The 24,336-nt window shown below is 41.8% G+C and overlaps 1 protein-coding gene across 3 annotated transcripts; it reads left to right on the top strand.

Annotated features, from left to right (window-relative positions):
- On the top strand, nt 1–24,324 carry CHODL (chondrolectin). Of its 3 annotated transcripts, XM_035114996.2 has the most exons (8): nt 1–487; nt 17,735–18,047; nt 18,908–19,065; nt 19,656–19,703; nt 20,089–20,172; nt 21,078–21,180; nt 22,626–22,704; nt 24,189–24,324. In XM_035114996.2, exons 1-8 carry the CDS (start codon nt 391–393, stop codon nt 24,189–24,191), a joined length of 885 nt encoding a protein of 294 aa, XP_034970887.1. In that variant the 5' UTR covers nt 1–390; the 3' UTR covers nt 24,192–24,324. The 3 variants fall into 3 exon arrangements, with proteins under 3 accessions (XP_034970887.1, XP_034970888.1, XP_034970886.1); XM_035114997.2 differs by lacking the exon at nt 21,078–21,180; XM_035114995.2 differs by lacking the exon at nt 22,626–22,704 and having other exon boundaries at nt 24,189–24,316.
- The last annotated feature ends 12 nt before the right edge of the window (nt 24,325–24,336 follow it).

Below are 24,336 nucleotides of genomic sequence, written 5' to 3'. Positions count from 1 at the left end.
CGTCGCCAGGCGCAGGCAGACCAAGGAGAGGAGAAGGAAGACCTTGCAGTGCCTCCTGCTCCTGCTGCTGCTCCTCCTCCTCCTCCCTTGGACAAGACGCTTCTCCTTCTCGCCCAAAGCGGTCCTGCAAAGACGCGCGCGCTTCCTTGGCGCACGGAGATGCGCGCAGCGGCAGCGGGCAGGGCAACAGCTGGCTCTCAGGGATCTCAGCGAGGCGGCTGCTGCTCCTGCCGCTGCTTGACGCTTTGAAGGGACCCGCTTTGGAGCATCTTCCCCGCGGAGGACCGGCCGTTGCGGAGGCGCTGAGGGTGCCTGCCTGCCTAACCTTCTGCTGCTGTCACTTCGGGGACTTTGTTCAGACGCCCCCCGCCCTATCCCTCGGCCGCTGCAATGCTCCCTTTTCCGTGCGGAAGGCGTCCCCAGCTGCTGCTGCTGGGCTGCTGCTGGCTGTGGGCTCAGAGTTGCCTCTCGCTGCGAGTCCTGAGTGGTGAGTTGAAGGGCGGGATGAGGAACCTGGTTTCGTATTTGGGGGAGAGGAGCGAGAGAGGTGGGATCCCCTCCAGATGTTTCTGGACTCCACACTCCCATCAGTCCTGACCATTGACCATGCTGCCTGGGACTCTTGGGAATTGGAGCGCAACAACCTCTGCAGGGCCCTTTCCAAGTGCTTCGGATTTTCGGGTGCAATCATTCCACCTCCCCCAGGCGTTCCTTCTTTCATTGCTTTTCAACTTCATCATTGAACAGTGGCTAGCGATTCCCAAATAGAAAGTTGGCTCTTTCTGGCGGGGATCCTCTTACTTTCAAGAGGGTGGCGCTCTATTGATTCAGTAAGGCAAAGGAAACTCAGGGAACGCAGCCTTGGCATTGTGTCACTGGCACTAGGGACGAGCTGTTTCCTAGCGAGTAAAAAAAAAAAAGGCTCGATTTTTGTCCCAAGTTGATGAATTGACTTTGCGGAAAGATCACAGCCTCTATCCTGGAAACTCCAAAGATGAGATCCACAATTCATACCTTTAAATATGGGAATGGAAAGTTTGATGTCCCTCGTATTGTGTTTCCTAGGTCAAAAAGGGTTTGCTCTGACTTGTCCTCCATCTACAGAGAGTCTTTTTGTCCCTTGTCCCTTCTTTTTTTAAAAGTTCAGAGACTGAGAAGTAGGATTGTTGTTGTTTAGTCGTTTAGTTGTGTCCCACTCTTCGTGACCCCATGGACCATAGCACGCCAGGCACTCCTGTCTTCCACTGCCTCCCACAGTTTGGTCAAACTCATGTTCGTAGCTTCGAGAACACTGTCCAACCATCTCGTCCTCTGTCGTCCCCTTCTCCTAGTGCCCTCAATCTTTCCCAACATCAGGGTCTTTTCCAAGGATTCTTCTCTTCTCATGAGGTGGCCAAAGTATTGGAGCCTCAGCTTCAAGAGAAGTAGGATAGGGGGCTCAAATAGAAGATACAGAGAGGGGTGATAGAGATGCTCACCACACATGACAACTTTCTCAGTTCCTGCTTGTCTGCAGTAACCACTGAAATCCACATTCATGTTTGTGGATAAGGATTTGTGTGGCGTGGTCTGTGGTGGGAACGATATCAGTGGAAGAATACCTCTGAAGAACCATGTGCTACCAGATGGAGACTTCCACCCTGAGTAGTGGGTGGTAGGGGTATATGGGTGGCGTCCTAAACTTCTGAGCTTGTACTTCTACTGAACTTTGACATGAATCAGCATTGGAAAATCCTACAGCTTCCTCAGATGATCCCAATCTGCAGAGGGTTGGACTAGATGACCATTGGGTTCACGTTCTATGATGTGATTGTCTTGCCTTGAATATTTCTTTCCAAGGAAAGAGCTTCTCAAGGAATGTGCTGAACTGCTTGATTCTTTATAATCAGGAAGCCCTCTTCATATATTGAAAAATTCCTTAAGGAAAAATATTTGAAAATATTGATTAACGTATGCATTATTTCAAATGTGGTGCCTTCCTTCCTTCCTTATATATTTGCCATAAATATGTGAAATATATATTAAATGTGTGAAATATACTGTGCCTATCCATTCACTGCATGCAAGTGGTGGAGGAGCTGGAACCTGCCCTGAATGTCCTGCACATAATGACACTGTGTCCATAAGCAATAAAAAATCCATTTGTATCTTTAAGGCTAACAAACTTACTATGCAATGAGCTTTGATAGGTTAGAGTTAACTTTCTCCAGTGCAGATTCAGTGTGTGCCTATTTTCCTCGATGGACCTGTACAAATTATTACCTGAGTGTGTTCTATAGGGTACATTTCAGTCCAATTCCAATGGTTTCCTGAAATGTCAGGTAGGAAGCAAGGGACTAGAAATTGGATAAGGTGATAGTTATTTTCTAGTTTTCCATAATTATAATAGAATCATGAAACGAGAACACAAGAAGCAGGAATCTTTAGACCCCTCGTCATTGGACACACCACTTTTAAAATGGAAAAAACATTCCAGGGACTCTCCTAGGAATTCACGTAACCTAGAACCAATTCTGATCCTTTTCAGCTACTGATCACATGCAGCACCAACCCTAAGGTGCCATGTGGGCACCAGGGGGTGTCAGTGTCAGGAACTTGCCAAGGCTGCCACCACAGTTATGGGGACCACTGCAGATCCCCCCCCACCCCCTGTCTCTTCTTATCTGGCTCTTGTTTCTTGTTCATTCGGTGGCAACAACAAGAAGGAACATTGCCCCTTTGGACAACGGTGTAGATGGTCTCAGGGAGAGGAAGAAAGTCTCAGCAGTCACAAAGAAGCAAGTCCATGCAGGAATGGGAAAGTGTTGAAGGCATTTTATCCAAGGGCTGCTCAAAATCTTGATTGTGATAACCAGCTGAGGGGAGGGAGTTGCAGGTAGCAAACAGGAGATTAATCCATGTCATCTCTTTTGAGCTTTGTGTCTGGAAACTGCTATATGAATAGAACATTAATCAAATCATAGGCAATAACACTATCCATTCAAATGCCAGGCAGAACTGCTAAAAGAGATCTGTACCATCTCCAGGTAAAGACTTGCAGATTGCAAAGTCTTTACCTGAAGACAGTGGCCATCCCTTTAAAAGTTCTATAGTATTAGGCAACTTCTTCAAAGTACTGGAATAGTCCCTTTGTCCACCCATCTCTTTCCTACACAAGGGGAAGAAAAGGGGAGTGGGCTTTAGTGAATTAATTGTACAGGAGGTGCAACAACTGTAGTCTTGGTGTAGAGCATTTCAGGAGTGAAGTGCAACCTATGGATGAAGACCTTGAGATACTTTTGGGGACTGAATCCTTTGGTGTCTTCAGATAAGCTGTTTATGACATATCCAACCTGATTTGTTTGCAGAAAGCTTGTGCTGCAGTAAGACTATGACTTGTCTTTGTTGAGCATTTGTTCAGATTTGTTTGTGGCGATGTTATATGACCACGAGCATTCTTCCAAAATTCATCCTGATTTGCTTGCATGATGTTTATACATCTTCCCATGAATTGTTCGTTCGTCCTACACTTTTCAGTGTAGATTTCTTGTGCCAGGGTAACAGAGTGCTTTGATCCACTTTAATTGCACAAACCTAAATTTCTGGTATGGTTTGACTCCATTCCACAAAATGCTGATACTCAGGAGGTGTCCATCGCCTGTAACAACCCAGGACAAATGTGAGAGTGAGAGTATCTGATGGAGAGAAATGATCAAGGGATTTGGCGAGAGGGGCATTCAATACATTGGTAACGTGGAGCTCTATTTCGTGTTCCTATATTATTCAAGTGAAGCTTTAGAAGTGCAAAATATTGATGTCTGGGATTTGGGATGGCATGGATGAGGGCGAGTGAATTGAAGCTCAATTGAGATATGATGGAGCTGGTGTTGCTGGTTAGTTTGTTTGGCTCGGGTTCAACTCATTCTGGGAGGATCACACCCGACAAGAGGATCACATTTGCAGTCTGGTGGGTGTTGATTGACCCAACTTTGTCACCAGAGGCCTACATGGCCTAAGCAGCACAAAACATTTCCCATTAGCTAAGGCTGGTATACCAGCTGTGGTGCCTTTTAAACAGTCATCCTTACTTTGGTGATTGCCTGAATAGATTATGGTAATATGTTGTATGCAGAGCCGCCTTTGAAACTTTCTGAAAATGTATGAATGCTGCTGTTAGACTAACTGAGATCAGCCATAGGTAACACATCTTGCTGGTTCTGAAACATCTTTGTTGTCTATCAGCCCCCAATTCTAAGAGCAATCTAAAGCCTGATAAGCAGTGTTTGAAATCCCCCAGGCGCCAGGCGCGTTTTGAGACTGGCATGGGTCCAGCTATGACTATGTGGATGCCAGGTTGGTGACTGACACCTCCATCTGGCTGGCCCCTCCAGCTCTCTTAAGCAGGTAAGCAGAAGAGCTTATTTACTGCATTTATATCCTACCTTTTTCTCCAAGGAGTACATGGTTCACCACCCTCCTCAGTTAATTCTGAGAATGACCCTGTGAGGCAGGTTAAGAGGCTGGGACTGGCCCAGGGTCAGCCAGTGAGCTTCATGACTGAGTGGAGATTTGAACCCTTATCTCCCAGGTGCTAGTCCGACACTCTAACCACTACACCACACTGGCTTCCTATAGTATTTCTGCTATGGGGTTGCAACCTAAATTAAGTAGGTAAATAAGTATGGGAAAAGCAAATATGTCACCCAGAGAAGGATCTGAAATGTTTTCCTTGAAGCTTGAATTTCTTTTATTCTTGATTGTTTCATTTGATGTTTTAAGGTGTTGTAAACCACTTCGAGCTTTTTTCTTTAAAATATGAAGTGCTATAGTAAGGAAATGAGTAGTAGTAATAACTTTCACTGCAAAAAAGAAAAGATGCCTAGATATGCCATTGTAGTGACCACGACCCAGGTTTAAGGTGAACATTTGGTGATATATTTGAGTTTCTAACACTGCTGATAAGCCTTGGGACCTCAGGGTCCTCTTCCTCTCACATTTCCTGTGTTAACATCAGAGTAAATGGACCTTTTTGGGATTCTGCTGCTATTAGAGGTTAGGTAGGTGGCTCTCAGGGGAAAAAACATTTTCACTTGTGATGCTTCACTTATGGAACACTCTCCTCTGCAAAGGTTACCTGGTGCCAATTCTTATGCCTTTTCTGCAGCAGACTCTCTCTCTCTCTCTCTCTCTCTCTCTCTCTCTCTCTCTCTCTCTATATATATATATATATATATAGTAACTTTCTCCAGCTCTTTTTAAACATTAAGATAAAATTGATTTCTGCTTCTGGGGACTCTCTCTGGGATAAATTTAACAGCAGCACAATGTACAAAATCATAGTCTATAACAAGAATGTACACAATAGAAAGAAGAAGTGTTCTCAAAACTACACCATACAACCAAATCCCTAACAAAGTTAAGCACCTAAAGCCTGTTAATTTTAATGGGATTAGACCTGCCTATTTAATAGACTTATTGCTGTATGTGTGCAGGAAGACCAAATGAGAAGGTGCCAATCACAGAAGGAGACTTCCAGGTGCACAGGAAAAGGTTGATTAGCCCAATTTGTTTTGGAATAAATCCTCCTTCAGAAGACTCTTGAATCATTGCTGTCAACCTGTCTATAAACCAGTGTTGTAGCTTGTTCCACATATATACCAGTATTCCTAATGGTGTAGTCTTAAGCCTGTTTACTCAGAAGTAAGCACCTCTATGTTGAATGAGATTTGCTCTTTGCTGTGGAGGACTGGGGATTTCCAAGCCCCATTGAAAACAGAGCTACTTGAGGTTTTGTCTGAAGGTTTATGTGCAAAGGATTTTTATTTTGAACAGTTGACTCCCTCCTCATTGTTGCATCACAGACTAATTTTGAGATGCCTCTAAAAAACAACAGTGTATTATGAAACATAATGGGGGAGGTGACAGCTGTTTGGGGGGGGGAGATGTGAACCTTTGGGTTCAGGGAATGAGTTCCATGGACTTATGAATACTAGTTAGGGTTGAACTGTAGGCCACAGTAGGGATGGGGGAGAATTTCAACTCAGTTGACATTTAAAGGCAAACCCACCTCTTCTGTATTTGCTGAAGAATTATGTGAACCAAAATACAGTAGAGACATCCTTCAGAATTTGCTGTTTCCCAAACTTTGGAGGGAAGTTCTTCAAACCAAGTAACATGTAAAGGTGAAGATAAAGGGACCCCTGACCGTTATGTTCAGTCGTGGACGACTCTGGGGTTGCAGCGCTCATCTCGCTTTACTGGCTGAGGGAGCTGGCGTTTGTCTGCAGACAGCTTCCGGGTCATGTGGCCAGCATGACTAAGCCACTTCTGGTGAACCAGAGCAGTGCATGGAAATGTTTATCTTTCCGCTGGAGCGGTACCTATTTATCTGCTTGCATTTGATGTGCTTTTGAACTGCGAGATTGGAGTAGGGACTGCGCAACGGGAACTCATCCCATCGTGGGGATTCGAACCACTGACAGATGCATATACTAGGGCGCATAAATTGCATGTATATATTTGTGAAAGCAACACAGAATAATACATTATATTAGGGGAAATTGCATTGCAAAAATGTTTATGGCAGGCAAAATAGCATATTAGGAGAAATTCACATTAAAACACTCAATAATTTCCAAGAGTACCTTTTTTTTGCTTTTTAAGGAAAAAGTTTAAAAATGAGAAACAGAGAGAAAATGTATTTGTAGTAACCCCTGATTCTAGTTTTCAGTGCACTTCTGATGTGTAGTAGTGCCATTATTTTCTCTTCTCACCATGAATTAGCTTCCCTAATTCACCTTTTGTCAATAGGATTGAAAAGAGACTGGTAACTTGGTTGTTATCAGCAAATATGATGGACATTTCTCCCACTATTTATTCAAATCTCTCTCTGCAACTGCAAGGGCTATAAGTATTTCTCCAAAAAAAAAAAGAAGAAAGAAGGAAAGAAAGAGAAAAGAAAAGAAAAAAAGAAAAGAAAAAGAAAGAACCTTGGTAATAATGTAAAAATGATAGAATGGTGGAGATGAAAAGGATCTGTGGGCCTCATAAATGAGCTCTTGAGAACTGCATTCTCCTTATCCCTCAGCAGAGCAAAATTATTCTATTCTGTTCTCTTATCTCTGCTAACTCATGATGCTTCAGGGTAGCTTGCAGCATTTTTACATTCTACCATGTCTTATCTCATATCCTCGTAATTGACCCTGTTACAATTTTTCTCATGGTGGTAATGCTATAAGAAGTGATAGGGAGACACATTATGCTTTTGCGTTCATATTGAATTGTCTACAATAGCTGTTTGCGATGCAGTAGTTCAGAATGTCTTGAGTTGGCTGAAGACCAGTCCTTAAAAATGGAAAGAAAAGTGAGAAGAGAGGGTTAGGAAAAACTGCTGAGTGTTACATAACCCGCATTGCTGTACCTATGACATCATAAAGCACATAAAGTGATGATAATGCAGTTTGCAAAAATGCAATTACTTTAAGTATCTGTTGGGCAGGAAACACGAGAGCTAATCTTTTTACTAGCCACTTAACAACCAATGTATTAATCAAAGCCATTATGCCTTAATGACTGCTGTTTGCTGTCAGTTTATTTTTGCCCTTTTATTTGTGATATTTTCTTGATTTTTGTCAAGTGCGCGTTCCAATATTTATGTGACAGTACTCAAAATAAGATCTCTGAAGATTGAAAATAATTCATAGGTGTGTGTGTGTGTGTGTGTGTGTGTGTGAAGTCGCCATTTACTAAAATGGAAATATCAGCAACAGAAGTGTGGCACAATTCCAGAGATGGTTGTTGTGTTAATAATGGGCAGGCAATAACTACAGTAGCCCAAAGAGTGGATGGAGATGCATATGTCATTTTGTTTCACAATGCGTATGGAATGGTAGATCTCTCTGTGTGGCATGAGCATCTGATCTGTGTGGACATTTTTCGCTTTTCTGTGAGCAGCTACTTTGTAGCTGATCACATGAGTTCTTGCCCAAGAAACAGGCACCTCATAGAATCATGGCTCTCAAACTACTGGGGTAATGTTCAAAAGTGCCTTTATGTCTGCACATGCTCAGGCGCACTCTTGCTTTTACTGTTACTTCACACATTCCAGAAGAGCGCTCTGGAAGTTACACAGCTTCTGGAGCCAGCCCCTGGCTCACATTAGAGCTAGTTAAAGGCTTTCCAATATTGATCCAAGACATTTGAATTCACATCACCACTTCACGCTGAATAGGAGGTTGTGACTTATGCTTCTCTAGGAAGAATTACAACTGGCTGAAGCATGAAAGCACTTACAACTTTGCAATAAGCAAATAGTTCAAGATGTTGGCAGCAAATTAGATGGGACTAAGGTAAAGGTAAAGGACCCCTGGAGGGTTAAATCCAGTCAAAGGCGACTATGGGGTTGCAGCACTCATCTCACTTTCAGGCCGAGGGAGCCAGCATTTGTCCACGGACAGCTTTCTGGGTCATGTGGCCAGCATGACTAAACCGCTTCTGGCGCAATGGAACACTGTGTCTGGAACCAGAGCGCATGGAAATGCTGTTTACCATCCCGCCATTTATCTATTTATCTACTTGCACTGGTGTGCTTCTGAACTGCTAGGTAGGCAGGAGCTGGGACAGAGCAACGGGAGCTCACTCCATTGTGCAGATTTGAACCATCAACCTTCTGATCGGCAAGCCCAAGAGGCTCAGTGGTTTAGACCACCGCGCCACTTCCATCCCAGGCTATCTCACAACATAGCTATGAGGAGCATTAGGCAGAAAGACAGGCATTTGCCCAAGGCCTTGAATCCAAGAGCATTTCCTCTTTTTTTAAAATTTTTTAAAAAGCTTTATTTTTATTCTTTTAAAAAAGTTACATACATACAAACTACAAGATCAACCAAATCAATACAAAGAAAACGAACACAAATATAGTTACAAATAATATGTACAAAATTGTACACCACCACCCTAAGATAAAGAAAAAGGACGGGAAGAGAAAAAAAAGAAGTGAAAAGAAGAAAAAGAAGAAGGGTGGGAGGAGGGGAAAAAAAAGGGTAAAAAGGAAATGCATACATGTATATATGCATCTACTCAAAAAATATAGAATAAAAGAATAAAAGAACTTCCGATTGTTAATATACTGTTCCAAGAGCATTTCCAGACTGCTACATCTGACTTCCCTACAAACAAATCAAAATGAGTGTTCAATAAATAGTAATGTTTAGTCACCCTGCAAACAAATTAGGATGAATGCTCAATGGGTGGCTTGGAAGTGACCCTCTGTCTCCCCAGTTCAATACTATAATCATGAGGCCACATTGACTCACTTGGGGTGTGATTGGCCATTTTCAAATATGCTTTTGATCTATTTACTTACTTCAGAAGATAGAGCAAACTAATGTTTGAATATGTTTTTAGATTTTTAATAACATTCTTGGAAGAAGCTTAGCATGATTTATCAAAACATAGTTTGCAAAACAAAACAAACCTTGTTTCAAGACTTCAGGTTTTTTGCAAGTTCATCAAGAGCTTTGAAAAACCAATGATCCTTGATGAAAGCAGTGGTCCTCCTAAGATGTTTTCTCCTCCGCAAGCAAGAAAAGCAACATGGAAATGTGATGCTTCACAATGTTTTCAGTTTAGAAAAATGACCCTTGATCACTGTGGCCACAGAAAATAAGTGCAGCTGCTGTAGAGGATCTGCTGCTTCTGTTACTTGAAGTGAAATGAGCACGTTCCACTAGGTAAATGTGGGTTGCACTTGTGGGATGTGATACATAAGTAGCAGGCAAGTACAACATTCCTTGTTTTCCTAGAGTGGACATGTGGGGGAATGTTTGGTCTAGTCAGTCAAAAACTTCCTGTTTCCTCCTGGCCGGGAAATACCTCCTTTGCATGTGACTAGAGGTGGGTGTGACCTTACCTGTCCAGGTAACAAAAGGACAAGGCATGCTGCCACTCTTTCTCTCTTTGACTTCTTCCGTCGTTGGAGCAGCTTTTTAGCAGAAATGCTCTGTTGGCTTTCAGCCAACAGAGGACACTGGGATTATCCCCATATGGGATAGATTCACATGCATATACTTTGTAACTAAGTCGGCCTTCAGGGATCCAACTGTGAACTGATGATGTGAGTGAACCTCTTTTATATACTTTAAAAAAGATTGTGGCGTGCTTATTCTTTTAAGAGGGATATAAGGGAACTCACCAGGAACCTCATATTGAGAGGCTTAAACAAGCCTGCAACCAGCTATCCGCTGTGCGTTTAAAAGGGGAATGTAAAACTCTGCTAAGTAAAGGAACTTGCTAGCGCAAGTTAGGGAGGATGTTAATAAACAATATAGCCTCTCCTGCCTCCTTGAACATTCCCACAGCACTTGCCAGGCATCTTTGGATTGCCCCTGGTATAAGCAGCAGGACGTTAAAGAGGAAAGAGGCAGGTTATCCTGAGAAAGGCAGGTGAGCTGAACAGGTGAATTGGGTCCAGAGCCAGCTTCAGAGTCCAGTTTCAAAAACCATTGAAAACAAGGTCTCCCACTGATCAGAACATCCTCTACTAAAAAAAAGTGTTAAAAACATCACAGCAGAAAGAGAAGCAATTTCATGTGGATTTAGTAATACCATACAAACACTTTAATTATTAGTACAATTATCATGAGTGTCATCTGAGTGGCTATACAGAATTTTTTTTAATGAGTGTACACATATGTCTTAAAGTGTACACAGCTAGGGTGTGTTAAGTAGAAAACCCCCAAGGCTGAGATTAGCTCGTGTGCCACTTTTGACTAGACCAACAGAAGCCTGCACAGGAAAGCCATTGGTTAACCTTTAGCTTCATGTTTAGAGAGAGAGTGTCCTATCCTAGGTTTCAAGTTATGCTTCAAGATCTCTATGAAGCCACAGATACCACCAGTTTGAGACTGCTGGAACATTCTGCTTAGACAGAACTCTGGCTGTCTGCCAATACTGATCCTATAATTTACAGCTGCAGGGTCCATGAGATCAAATGGGGGCGGGGGAAGCATCTATTACAGAAACAACTAAATGGGTCTCAGCCTTACATTTTATAGCATATTAAATATATGGAGTGGAACTAATGCCAAAAAATAGACATTTTCTACTTAGAACGGTAAAGCTGTCAGAATTTTAATAGTTTGGCGCACAATTGCCTTCAGGAAATACTGTAAAATGCAGGGCTTTTTCCTTGATAAAGGCATACCACTTAAACCAACAAGTAAAACAGTGTTTCATTTGCTCCTTCAGCATAATACCAATTTGCTGGTTGAAAAACCATTTATCGTCTATTGATCTAGGTAATTAGACTTCTGCGTTTCTTCTGGAAATCTGTGAAAACTTAAATGCTGAGTCTGTTTTAGTCAGATGTGCAAATAAACTTTGATACTAATGTATGCTCAGGTCTGAAGAGCTCTGTTCTTTACAGATTCTTTCAGAGCTCACTTTGTCTGTCATTGCATTAAATTGGAAGTGTGACACTTTAGGTTATGGGTGATAGATACATACCGCTCAGAACTGGTTTACACATCCATGTACATAATTTGATTTATCTGTATTTATATACCACCCGACTTTATCAACCCCTTACTAGGATGTGCGTCTTCTGGGACGTGCTCCTGGGCGAGTTACATGACTCACACCTCGCTTTTGCCCTGGGTTAATGTGAATTTTGCTGAGGAAAGGCACTGTGTGTATGAGACAATGGGACCTGGGCAATAACAAGGGAAGGGAAGGGATTGTTACAGTATTTGATAAGAGGCTGAGAAAGATGATCATGAGGTGAAGTCATAAGACGTTTGGTAGAGATAACTTTGAGAATATTCTGAGACAAAAATTGTTTACGAGATAGTGGGACAAATCAGAAGGACGGTGCTTAAACTTTCCCCCTGAATTTTTTCTTTTTCTTTTGCAAACCAGGAGAGTGGAATAGTTCCCACCTCTTAGCAACACAGAAAGAATTAATCAATATTGATTAATTATATACCACTTAATGCCAAGATAGGCTTCCAAGCCATTTACTAAAAACCATTCGTAAAATCCTTAAAACATTCAACTCTGAACATCCATAGCTTAAAACATGCAGCAAAACAATACTCTTGCAACAGAGTAACTAGAACAGGGTACTTGGATTGAGAGATCAAGGGAATTCAATATAAGAAGTTGAGGACTAGAGAGTTGGGGTGTGCACTCTCTGCCTCTCTTCACAGGGGAGTAATGGATTGAAAAAGTTCACCAGGCCCATTGTAGTGGTGGACATGAAACTCAGAATGGGCTAGACTGATTTAACTTTTAATTAGATGAACTAGAAGGGAGCTTTGGATAAGAGGAAAGCTTGGCTACATTTGTTTCTTATCTTTTTAATTCTACATGGCTGTAAGGTTAAGGTAAAGGGACCCCTGACCGTTAAGTTTAGTTGCGGATGACTCTGGGGTTGCAGTGCTCATCTCGCTTTACTGGCTGAGGGAGCTAGCGTCTGTGACCAGCTGGTCATGTGACCAGCATGACTAAGCCACTTCTGGCGAACCAGAGCAGTGCACGGAAAAGCCATTTACCTTCCCGCCGGTGCGGTACCTATTTATCTACCTGCACTTTGACGTGCTTTCGAACTGCTAGGTTGGCAGGAGCTGGGACCAAGCAACGGGAGCTCATCCCGTTGTGAGGATTTGAACCACCAACCTTCTGATCGGCAAGCCCTAGGTTCTGTGGTTTAGACCACAGTGCCACCCGCGTCCATGGCTGTACTGTTTCTTTATTTCTACAAAATTCTTTACTATCCTTATTGTTTTATCATTATCCCCCATTCTTTGCATTTATAGTATTTCTCTTATTTTATTAAGTAGATACATAATTATTTCTTTACTGCCCCCCGTGTTTTAAGTTTAGTTCACATGAGTTATCATTTTTAGTGTATGGTCCTTTATTACTGACTCAGCTGTACCCCTGGGGAATAGTTTGAACTCACATTTACTTGCTACATTTGCTGGAAAAGATGGCCAGTGGGAGATCTCCTGTCATAAGACTTGTGTCTTATGTGCTTAAGGGAATCTTAAATTCTGGATGCTCGGGCAAGATGTTCTTAAATTCCAATTTCTCTGGATGTAGTTGGGTAGGACATTTGTGTACTTAGAAAAAATATATTGGCAATATATCTCCCCAGGCGATCTTGCACTGATTTAAGTAGTCACTGCTAGTCATGTATGGTAGCTTACAAAGAATTTGATCAACCTCCTTGTTTCTCTTCCTACCTGAGACCACCAAAAGTGTGTGTTCTCAGGCACCAGGCAGGCTACTATACCTGGCTGGTCATCAAAATTCAGCTTTATGGGTCACTTCTTGTGCAGGCTTGGCAAAAGATAACCAACTAGAGCAGGCATCCCCAAACTTCGGCCTCCAGATGTTTTGGACTACAATTCCCATCATCCCTGACCACTGGTCCTCTTAGCTAGGGATCATGGGAGTTGTAGGCCAAAACCCTCAAATGCTACATAATAGGCAACGGATTGTCACAGCTGCTGAAAATGATGGTAACAACTTCATTGATATCTCTGTTGATGTACCAGATCAAGCAAGTTATTTTATTCTTCCTACAAGTGGTCCTGACTTCCTAAATGCCACACAATTTTAGCTTGAGAGCTAATGTGCCACAGAAAATGCAAGAGTGAGCTGATAAATAGAAAGAACAGATCTCTAGGGTCGCATTTTGACCCATCCATGATGTATCATATGATTAGCAATCATCCTTTCCTATTATGTTGTCAGAACTTTGATCCGATTCAGAAGACAATCTTGTGATGAATTGCATTAAGTACTATTGATATTTCACTGCACCATACTCTTTTTTTTTTGTTCCATCGATGGAATCTAATCTGCATTTTAGGATAAATCACATTACATTATGTCTCTTCAAAAACTACTGCCGCAGCATAATTTCATAATTGTACTCTGTATTCATTAGTAAGATAAATATATGGAAACTAACAGCTTCTACTTTGCTAAGAAACATCTTTCTGCTTCAATGTTTATGCTAATCTTTCATCCCTCTAGTTCAGGCATTCTGTCTTGGGCCCAATCTTATTCAACATCTTTATCAATGACTTGGATGATGGGCTTGAGGGCATCCTGAGCAAGTTTGCAGATGACACCAAATTGGGAGGGGTGGCTAATACCCCAGAGGACAGAATCACACTTCAAAACAACCTTAACAGATTAGACAACTGGGCCAAAGCAAACAAGATGAATTTTAACAAGGAGAAATGTAAAGTACTACACTGGGGCTAAAAAAAATATGAAAGGCACAAATACAGGATGGGTAACACCTGGTTTGAGAGCAGTACATGTGAAAAGGATCTAGGAGTCTTGGTAGACCACAAACTTGACATGAGTCAGCAGTGTGATGCAGCAGCTAAAAAAGCCAATGCAATTCTGGGCTGCATCAATAGGAGTATAGCATCTAGATCAGGCATGTCAAACCTGCGGCCCTCCAGATGTTTTGGCCTACAACTCCCATGATCCCTAGCTAGCAGGACCAGTGGTTGGGGAAGATGGGAATTGTAGTCCAAAACATCTGGAGGGCCGCAGGTTTGACATGCCTGATCTAGATCAAGGGAAGTAATAGTACCACTGTATTCCACTCTGGTTAGACCTCACCTGGAGTACTGTGTCCAGTTCTGGGTACCACAGTTCAGGAAGGATACTGACAAGCTGGAATGTGTCCAGAAGAGGGCAACCAAAATGGTCAAAGGCCTGGAAATGATGCCTTATCAGGAACGGCTTAGGGAGCTGGGTATGTTTAGCCTGAAGAAGAGAAGGTTAAGGGGTGATATGATAGCCATGTTCAAATATATAAAAGGATGTCATATAGAGGAGGGAGAAAGGTTGTTTTCTGCTGCTCCAGAGAAGCAGACACGGAGCAATGGATTCAAACTACAAGAAAGAAGATTCTACCTAAACATTAGGAAGAACTTCCTGACAGTAAGAGCTGTTTGACAGTGGAATTTGCTACCAAGGAGTGTGGTGGAGTTTCCTTCTTTGGAGGTCTTTAAGCAGAGGCTTGACAGGCATATGTCAAGAATGCTTTGATGGTGTTTCCTGCTTGGCAGGGGGTTGGACTGGATGGCCCTTGTGGTCTCTTCCAACTCTATGATTCTATGATTAATCCAATAAAGTCAGATTAAAATGATCCAACAATTTAGAACTATATGACATAATCAAAACCCAAACCTAGCAATTAAAAGGCCGCTAGAGGTGGCAGATAACTGACCCCAAAACGAAACAAAAAATAATGGTTAAGTGATCAAGTTATAGTGCAATTCTATGCATGTATTCTTGGAAGTAAACCCATTAAGTTCAGTGGGACCTGGGCTGCATTCAGGCAGCACTTTATTGTTTCCCTGGCATTTCCTTACCTGATAATTTCAATCTTTTATGTGATATTTTACATGACATAAAAGTCGCTTCTGGAAATCTGGTGGAGGTTTAGCACTAAATTCCATACTAATTGTTGTTTTTCAATCTGTTTGCAACCCCATTAACTCGCAAGCCTGTTAACTTGGAAAGCTGAGTTTTGTATTGTAGTTCCATGTGATGAAAACTGGAGCAATATCCCAGCAAGAGTTCTTCCCCACTGTTCAAAATTCAGCTTGACATGGCAGTATGTCAATCTAAAAGCCACAGTTCCATAATGCAACGGATACTGAAGTGTAAAAGGAACATTAGAAATCGGGATAGAAGCTCTAGCCTTATAATCAGTAAAACTAACACAGGAAACCTCACATTTGAATGCAGCCTTGCTTCCAGCCCATAACCATGTATATCAGCCTAGCAAAGAAGTTTTGAGAAAGGCACTGGGAATATTGTAAGGTGCGGTGTGTGCGACATATCTACCTAGGCAAGCAGTTATATAAGCTGGGAGCTATTACAGAGCTGGTCCCCTTCCACATTCTTACTGGTTGTACTGCAGACAAAGGGAATATATACAGCATATAACCTTATCAGATGTGCTCAGTGATAGAGCAGCCTAAAATGGGAGGAGGGGGAGCTGTAAGTATTCTGGCTTCAAGCCTGGTTGACTTCTGTAGTGCCAGCAAGCAGTTTGATTGGAGTCCAATAACTTATTGGTATCCAGTGCAGTTGGTATAACAAAGGTGTCACATGTCCCAAGGATCAGCCCACTTAGTGCTCTTGCTGCTGAAGTTTCTGAAAGTTTCTCTAAAGCAGCCTCACATAGAGCACATTGCAGTAGCAGTCCAATCTTGAAGTAACCATGGAGCAATGTAGTGTAGATAGATGTTCTTTTCAGAGTCCTTAGCAGGGCTTTTTCCCCCATCTGGAACTCGCCGGAGTTCAGTTCCAGCACCTCTCAGGTGGATGCCGTTGCCGTTATAAGAGATGTTCTGGCACTTCTTTTTCTAGAAAAATAGCACTGGTCATTCGGAAACCGTAGTTTCATACTATGTCTGCTATGAACCTGTGTGAGCATTGGGTTCATGCCCTTCATCCTCTCATAATTTTTCACAGGCACAAGGAGAGGATTAGAAACATTCATTTCTGTGTTTGAATAAATCACAGTTTCTGGTTACTGGTGTTGGTTTTAGCCTTTAAAGCCCAAAGCAGTTTGGTCCAAGGATACCTGAAAGACAACCTTCATCCATATGAGCCTCACCAGATGCTCAATTCAGCATCTGATGTCCTGCTGTCTGTCCAATCAATAAACCAAATACTTATATGTTTATAATCTTACATTTGTAGCCTACTTTCCTTCTGTTATGGAATCCAAGACAGCATTCATGTGCTTCCCAAAGACAGTATTTCATCTATTCACTGACCAGAGCCAGAACTGCTTAACTTAAGCAATGTGGTAGCCTCATGATTCTTCAGATCAGACCTTGGGCAGGCACCTTACGCAGGGCATTCTCAATGGTGTCCCCATACCCATGAACTCTCTCCCCATTTCTGTTTTTGGTAACTTAGTAAAAGGTTTTGCAAGAACAAACCATGCTTTAGATCCTGAAGGCTGTATTAGAAAAGTATTTAAAACATGAATACTGGGGAAACTGGTTTGTTCTAATTAAACCATAGTTTGAGCAAATCACAACTCTCTGGATTCATAATGGAGGACTGTAGTTTGTTTAAAAGCTGAAAGGATGCTTCCATTGAAACTCACTCCATTTAACCTTTTAATGAGGTCCTTTCCAGTTCCATTTTAACAGGACCAGTATCAGCATTTTGATGAGTGTTCAAGTTACCCTTGTCTCAGGACTTATCATGTGACATTTGCTCAGGAGGCAGCTTTTGCTCATTAATCTCTGTAGTTGGATAAGAGCAGAGCAGTTGGCATAGAGAGGATCAATGGAGGAAATATGTCATTTTCACGTCATTCCATTTCTTCCATTTTCAACAAAAAAAGTTCATGACTCCCACAAAAAAACCAAAATGTAATGAAAATGTATACATGATTCATTGATTTCCCCTCCTTTAGTCCGCTCTTGTGGGTTGTAACCTTCACTGATATTGTACCCATTGCGTCTCAAAAGTTATCCTATCAGATTCTTACATGTTTAAGGCACATAACATTTTTTGAGTTGTTTATTAATTTTTCAATCATTAGCATGGAATTCTGGGAAAAGTTAAATAAAAGATGGCGTGAGAGTAGGGGAATGTAACCCTGATGTCATTCATATGCTGTTTTGTTATGAAATAAGTCTCCATTAACCTATAACTGCATGTCTATATATTGGTGTGTGGTTGTTGTTTTTAGGACAAAAGATATGTTATGGTGATTCAACACACCCCTGCTACAAGATAGCCTATTTCCAAGACTTGTCCAGACGTCTGGGATTCCAGGAGGCTCGCCTGGCCTGTGAAATAGATGGTGGAGTTCTCCTCAGCCTTGAAAGTGAAACAGAACAAAAGTTAATAGAAAACATGCTGCAGAACCTCACAAAATCAGGCCTCGGCATTTCTGACGGGGACTTTTGGATTGGGCTATGGAGAAGTGGTGAGGGACAAACCACATCAAGTGCCTGCCCTGATCTTTACAAGTGGACAGATGGAAGCAATTCACTCTTCAGGTAACTATTTTGTGTCATTTGCTGCTGTTGTTGCTGCTGCAAACAGAGACCAAAGATTTGGGGCTGCTAGGCAGACTCGATATTGGCCTAGGGTCCCATAATCCCCAAAGAGAAAATGGAGCTTGTGAAATAAGAATAATGAATTATGTATTGGCAATTTATAAAGAAAGAAAGAAATGCTTGCTAGTGAGATACCCACCAAATGTTGGCAGCATGTATGGAAATGTGACTAAGTAGGTAGATAAACGCTAATCTCAATTTTCTCTGGTTTTCAGGGCTGGCTCTTGGTATAGTCCCGGCGGTGCGGGGCGCCGGGGCGGCTCGTGGGGCGCTGCGCGGCAAAGCCGCGCGGAATCCATAATGCACACTGCGAGGGCAGGGGCGCCGGAGCGATCTTCGCGCCTCAGCGCCAGGGCGCCCGACCTGCTCGAGACTGCCCTGCTGTTTTTGTCTCACTTCTCACATTCCTCTGCTCCATCACTCAATCTAGCATAGTATTATCTATATCCAGGGTAGTCAACATGCTGTCCTTCAGATGATGTTGAACTGCAGCTCCCAGCTTCCTTAGCCATTGGCTATGTAGGCTGAAGATGATGGGAATTGTAGTCCGACAACTTTTGAAGGCACCATGTTGGCTACCTCTGGTCTTCACAGACAGTCAGTGGTTTCCCAGAGCTTCAGAATGAAGTATTTCTCAGTCCTTGCTGGGAATTGAACCTTGAATGTTTTGCATGCAGAGAATGTGTTTTATCACTGAGCTACTCCTGCTCTGCTTTTTAGATCCAGCAAAGCAAAAATGGACTCACAAGCAATAATATAGTTTTCAAACTAAATTTTGCTGTATTTGTGTATTGTTATAGAAATTGGTATACAGATGAGCCTTCCTGTGGGAGCGAAGCTTGTGTTGTGATGTATCATCAACCAACTGCAAATCCTGGCTTGGGGGGGCCTTACCTTTATCAATGGAATGATGACAGATGCAACATGAAGCACAATTTTATCTGCAAATATAGTCCAGGTAAGAAATGCTGAAGATGAGTGTCAGATGTTATGTGTGATTTCTGGTTGACTTTTCAAACCCTTGAAGTCCTGGTGACTTTACCCTAGTGCCATGCATGTCATTAAGACAGGTGAAATTCACAGTTTAGTTGTATTAGTGTATAGAAGCGAGATAAATTGTAAACAAGGGGGTACTATGTTATTCTGTTACTAAGAGGCAACACCACCCCACTTCAAATTTTAACAGAGGGCCTAGATTTTAGCAGAAGTTCAACTAATCATTACACACTATGTTATTTTCTGCCTCAAGCATGGGATCTTGCATTAACTATCCGTACAGTAGTAAACATATCTCATTATAAATAAATTCCATTGAGTTCAATGGGACTTATTCCAAGGGAAGTAGGTATAGAATTGCAAATCTAATTAAGTACTTCTTAAGATGCTACAGGATGTATTGTGTCCTTAAGTACAAAAATCTATCCCACTGAACACAATTGTCAACATATGGTTTAAAGTATCTGAAAAGCTGCTTATTTAAATTTAGGATTGCCTGAAAAATGTAAACAACCTATTCCTCCCTGCCTTGTTTATATATTATTTTAACAGATGACATCCTAGAAAAAGAATTAGGAGACAGAGCAGATCCAGATTATGGTAAGAAACGTTTGGATTGAGTTGCAATGGTAAAGCAATAGAATCTCATCCATCTTTTCCAAAAGCAAAACAATCCATAGATTGGAAAAGCAGAGTAGCTGTGGAACAGCTTGAACAATGAATCCTGTAGAGAATAATAGTTACCATCTATGTTTTAAAAGTGTATGGATACATTTTGGAATATTTCAGTTTGTAACTCTTATTCCAGATGTTATCCCTATGTTACAGTAAAGTCCTTAGACGAGTTTATCACCTACACGTATTCACGTTCAAAACTGATTACTCCTGTTGTCCTTGGAGCTTTTGCAAAGTGCAGGAATATGTGCAGATGTCCCAAAACGGGGATTTGATTTTGTTTTGTTAAAATATGTAATTACTTTCACAGAAGCCCAGCCAACGGTGCCAGCAGGGAAGCCACATGATTCAAGCAAGCCAGAAGATCATTTTCCGGTGGTTGTTACTGAAACTGGTAAGTGATGCATATGATTCTGATATCTGAGTAATATTTAAATATAAAACATAGACTGTAGACATGCAAACCCCACTTATTCATCATATGAATAAACTGGCTGAACTCCCAGAAACTAAAATGAACCTGAGCTCTGGGATTTTAAAAGGAAGAAAAATTCAAGATGTCATTGCTGCAGGGCAAATAGCTCTACTTGGGTTTTTAAGAGGAAATGCTTTTTGTCAAGGATAGACATCACATTGCAAACAGCCAGAGTCAATATGCCAAGTATTTTCTCCCACAGTTTCCTCTCATTCTTACTCCAGAGCCACACACAGTGAATGAATTGCAGGGGGTTCTGCATGTTCAAGTCTTAATCTAGTCCATTAAGCTTAATGGACCGCAAAATAACTAATTAAAAAAAATGATCTAACATTTGGTTAATGAACAAGTTTTTGGAAAGCCAGCTTTTTGCTAAAGTTCTGCACCTTTCCATTCAGGTTCTTGTTTTGTTTGTTTGGCTTTTATAAATGGTGGCTGGTGAGGTTGTTTGCTGAGTACAGCTGCCTGAAGCTATGATGCTGAAGTAGGGGGCAGTTGTGCTTTATGTGGAAAGGTCTTTAGAGGTGGGCAAGTTGTCTTTCATGTCTTTGCTATGACCAGTTTTTTCACTGAGGCCTTGAAAGAGCCTCAGGGTGGTGTTCTGCAGTCTACAGTTTGAAAATTGGAACAGTAGAGTCCTTAAGGTTGGACACCTCTTGGGTTGTAAGATTTCATGGACTAGATCACACTAGTTCATATGTGTGAGCCATTGGCTTAAGAGATCTCTGATTGTTGTCATTAACTGGTGCGGTACAAGAGAATCTGTGCAAGCAGAGCCTATGATTTCAAGCAAAATACAATAATGAAACCCTTTTTTCTTATAGGTTTAATTCCCAATTTAATTTATGTTGTTATACCTACTATACCACTGCTGTTGTTGATATTAGTGGCTTTCGGGACTTGCTGTTTCCAGATGCTGCATAAAAGGTAACTATTACGACTGGACAGAAAGAGAGTCTTGGAACTTAAGCTCATGTATTATAAAATTAATCCTTCCAACTGACTCATATTCAAGGCCATTCCACACACAAAGCAAGGCCATTCCCATTCCCATTTGAAAATGAATATTATTCCAGTGTTATGCCTTGACTAAAATGGCAGGAAGTCCACATTTAATAATGTAGCCACATCATCAAATATAGAATGTGTCCAACATTAATAGTAGGTATATTGAGTTTGCAAAACCTTTTGTTCTAAGTAAGTTAATGCTGCTCTCATGCTAGTGTAAAGAGCTCGTTGCTTTTGTAGATTAGTCATGGAGAACCTTGGCCTTCCTAATGTGATTGGACTACATCTTGCATTTTTGTTGCTCTTTGGCCATGCTGCCTGGGGCTGATAAGTCTAACAACATCTGGATGGCTGCTGCTTCCACACACCTGTTGTATAGTAAAGCAACTAGAAAACTAACATTTAAACCCAATGCCTAAGCAAACAGCCCTTAGAAAGAAGAAAAAGGCCCTTGTTGTGTGCTTGACTACAATGCAAAACTGAACTTTTTCTACCCTGCTCTGACACCTGCCTAGCTTTTCCTTTCAAAAGTCTGTTTAAGAAGAAATCAAGGTCAATCATACTCAGTGAGTTTCCCAGCTCTGAATATTTGGTTAGTTTCTATTATCAAAAGGAGCACAGGAACAGCTGAAACACCTACTCTGACACAGGCTGTGTACCTACCAAATATTTCAAGTACATGACATCACCTGAAGAATTCTGGGAACTGTAGTTTAACACATCACAGAGCTACAATTCCAGTACCCTCAGCAAACTAAAGTCCCCAGGGTTCCATGGGGGAAGTAATGTGCTTTAAATGTATGATGTGCACACAACCACAATATGTAGTCTTGGAATATTGTGGGCACTGTTCTCCCTGCACTGCAAGCGAGGGCGTAGCCACTGCTGCTACTGCTACCTATGCAGAAGAAAGAGCAATGGCAGGAAGAGAAGGATTTGATCCCATGCTGAGCTTTGTCCTCATCCCCATAAAGTTTAGTCAGACTTACATCATCCACATTTCCTTAACCAATCGGCTGCAGTCAATGATATGGAGCTGGAGTGGGTTGGGAAAACAACACAGGCATATCTGACTGAAAGTTGCAAGGAGAGGTAGGAGTTGACGCACAAATGCCATTTCAGCAGCAAACTTATGTCAACAACACACCAAGTTCTGCTCCGACAGGATGCTATATTGCTCTTGCTCTCATAGGAAGAAAAAATTATGATGGTCCCACTGGTAGTGCTAAAACCAAAGTAAGGCACGAGAAGCATCCATGTTGACCCACCATAACTGTAGCCACAACACCGAGCATTTCTCCTGTGCTTTACGGCAAACCAGCAACTCATTCATGCTTAGTGGCTTTCCCTTTCCTTTCTTCTAGGGAAGCAAGGAGAAACTGCTTCAATGACTCATCTCCATTATCATCTGAATGCCTTGCAGAAAGTTTAGATTCTAACTTGGTATATTTCTCAGTTTCTATGATTGTATTTTTAAGGTAGAGCTAGGAACCCTGGCAACTCCTGTGATCTACAGAACGCTCTCCCAAGAAACTTTGCACAGGGACAGAACCTCCTCACCAGGGCTCAGTTGGCACCATTTAGTTGGGTGGCCTTGAAATTATATTGATCTATATCTATGGATTTAGTTCAATCTATGCACTTGGTTCAGAACATATTCTTGCTACCTTTGTTCAGATGACATCCCACTCAAATTGTCCTTTAACAGCAGCAGTACTGGAGTGGGAGTAACTTTTCCTTGCTTCATTCCATGGCACTGTGGCAAATTCAAAAGGTTTGGCACAATGTGGTTGGGATCAATTGTGCTTTTATTATCAGATTACTAGCCCAACCCATGCATCTCAAGACAACTAACAGTTGTATGGGAAGGACTCAAATGTATTGCCACGTATTGCTAGGCTTTTAGCCACAGTGCATTTGAATGAAGCCATAGAAAAGAAGCTTCCACATTATGGATGTAGTGCCCTTAGGTTAGCTGAGAAATAAATACATACCGCAAAACTGGCTTCCAAGCATAACACCGCTAATGGTGGATTGAAGGAGGACAAGCCACTTTTTCTTTATGATTGTGGGCTGATTCAACAGCTATGGCTATTAACTATCATTAGGAATTTTTGACTCAATACAAAAAAGCTACAGATCAGTAATGAATAAATGTAAAAGGTAAAGGGACCCCTGACCATTAGGTCCAGTCGTGACCGACTCTGGGGTTGCGCGCTCATCTCGCATTATTGGCCGAGGGAGCCGGCGTATAGCTTCCAGGTCATGTGGCCAGCATGACAAAGCCGCGTCTGGCAAACCAGAGCAGCACATGGAAACACCGTTTACCTTCCCGCTGTAGCGGTTCCTATTTATCTACTTGCATTTTGACGTGCTTTCGAACTGCTAGGTTGGCAGGAGCTGGGACCAAGCAACGGGAGCTCACCCCGTCACAGGGATTTGAACCACCGACCTTCTGATCAGCAAGCCCTAGGCTCAGTGGTTTAACCACAGCGCCACCTGGGTCCCTAATGAATAAATGTACTGTAAGATAAATATGTAAAAAGTGCACCTCCGTACCATATGAAGCTTACTGGATCTAAGCTTTAGACTTTAAAGCTTTGCCTGAGGGTGGGTATAGATTTTGAGGATCATATAGATGATAGATCACAAGGGTCTGTGAGAAAGCACAATATTGATGGACTCATCTTGTATACTTATCAAGAAAAACATCCTTCAAGTGTGAGGTCACTTTCCAGCTGCTAAGTGCATAATCTTTTTACAGGAGGCCAACCAAGCAACATTAGTAACAAAGACCATTTGGAAAGCCTTTACAATTGTTTATTGTGCGCCATCACCCATCTTTCATTGCATACTTACATAAACATATGAAAGGAATAGATGCATCATAAATGCATGTATATACAATTGTGTTTCTAATTTTCCAGTAAAGGAAGAACAAAAACCAGTCCGGACCAGTCTACGCTATGGATTTCTAAGAATGCACGGAAAGACAGCAGCATGGAGGTATAGAGATATGACTGAAAAGAAAGCAGGAATAACACTTTTCCATTCAGGATCTATTATAATGTCATG

This window comes from Zootoca vivipara, chromosome 4, assembly GCF_963506605.1.
Source record: "Zootoca vivipara chromosome 4, rZooViv1.1, whole genome shotgun sequence".
Taxonomy (NCBI): Eukaryota; Metazoa; Chordata; class Lepidosauria; order Squamata; family Lacertidae; genus Zootoca; species Zootoca vivipara.
This window is presented reverse-complemented; position numbering and strand designations above follow the sequence as displayed.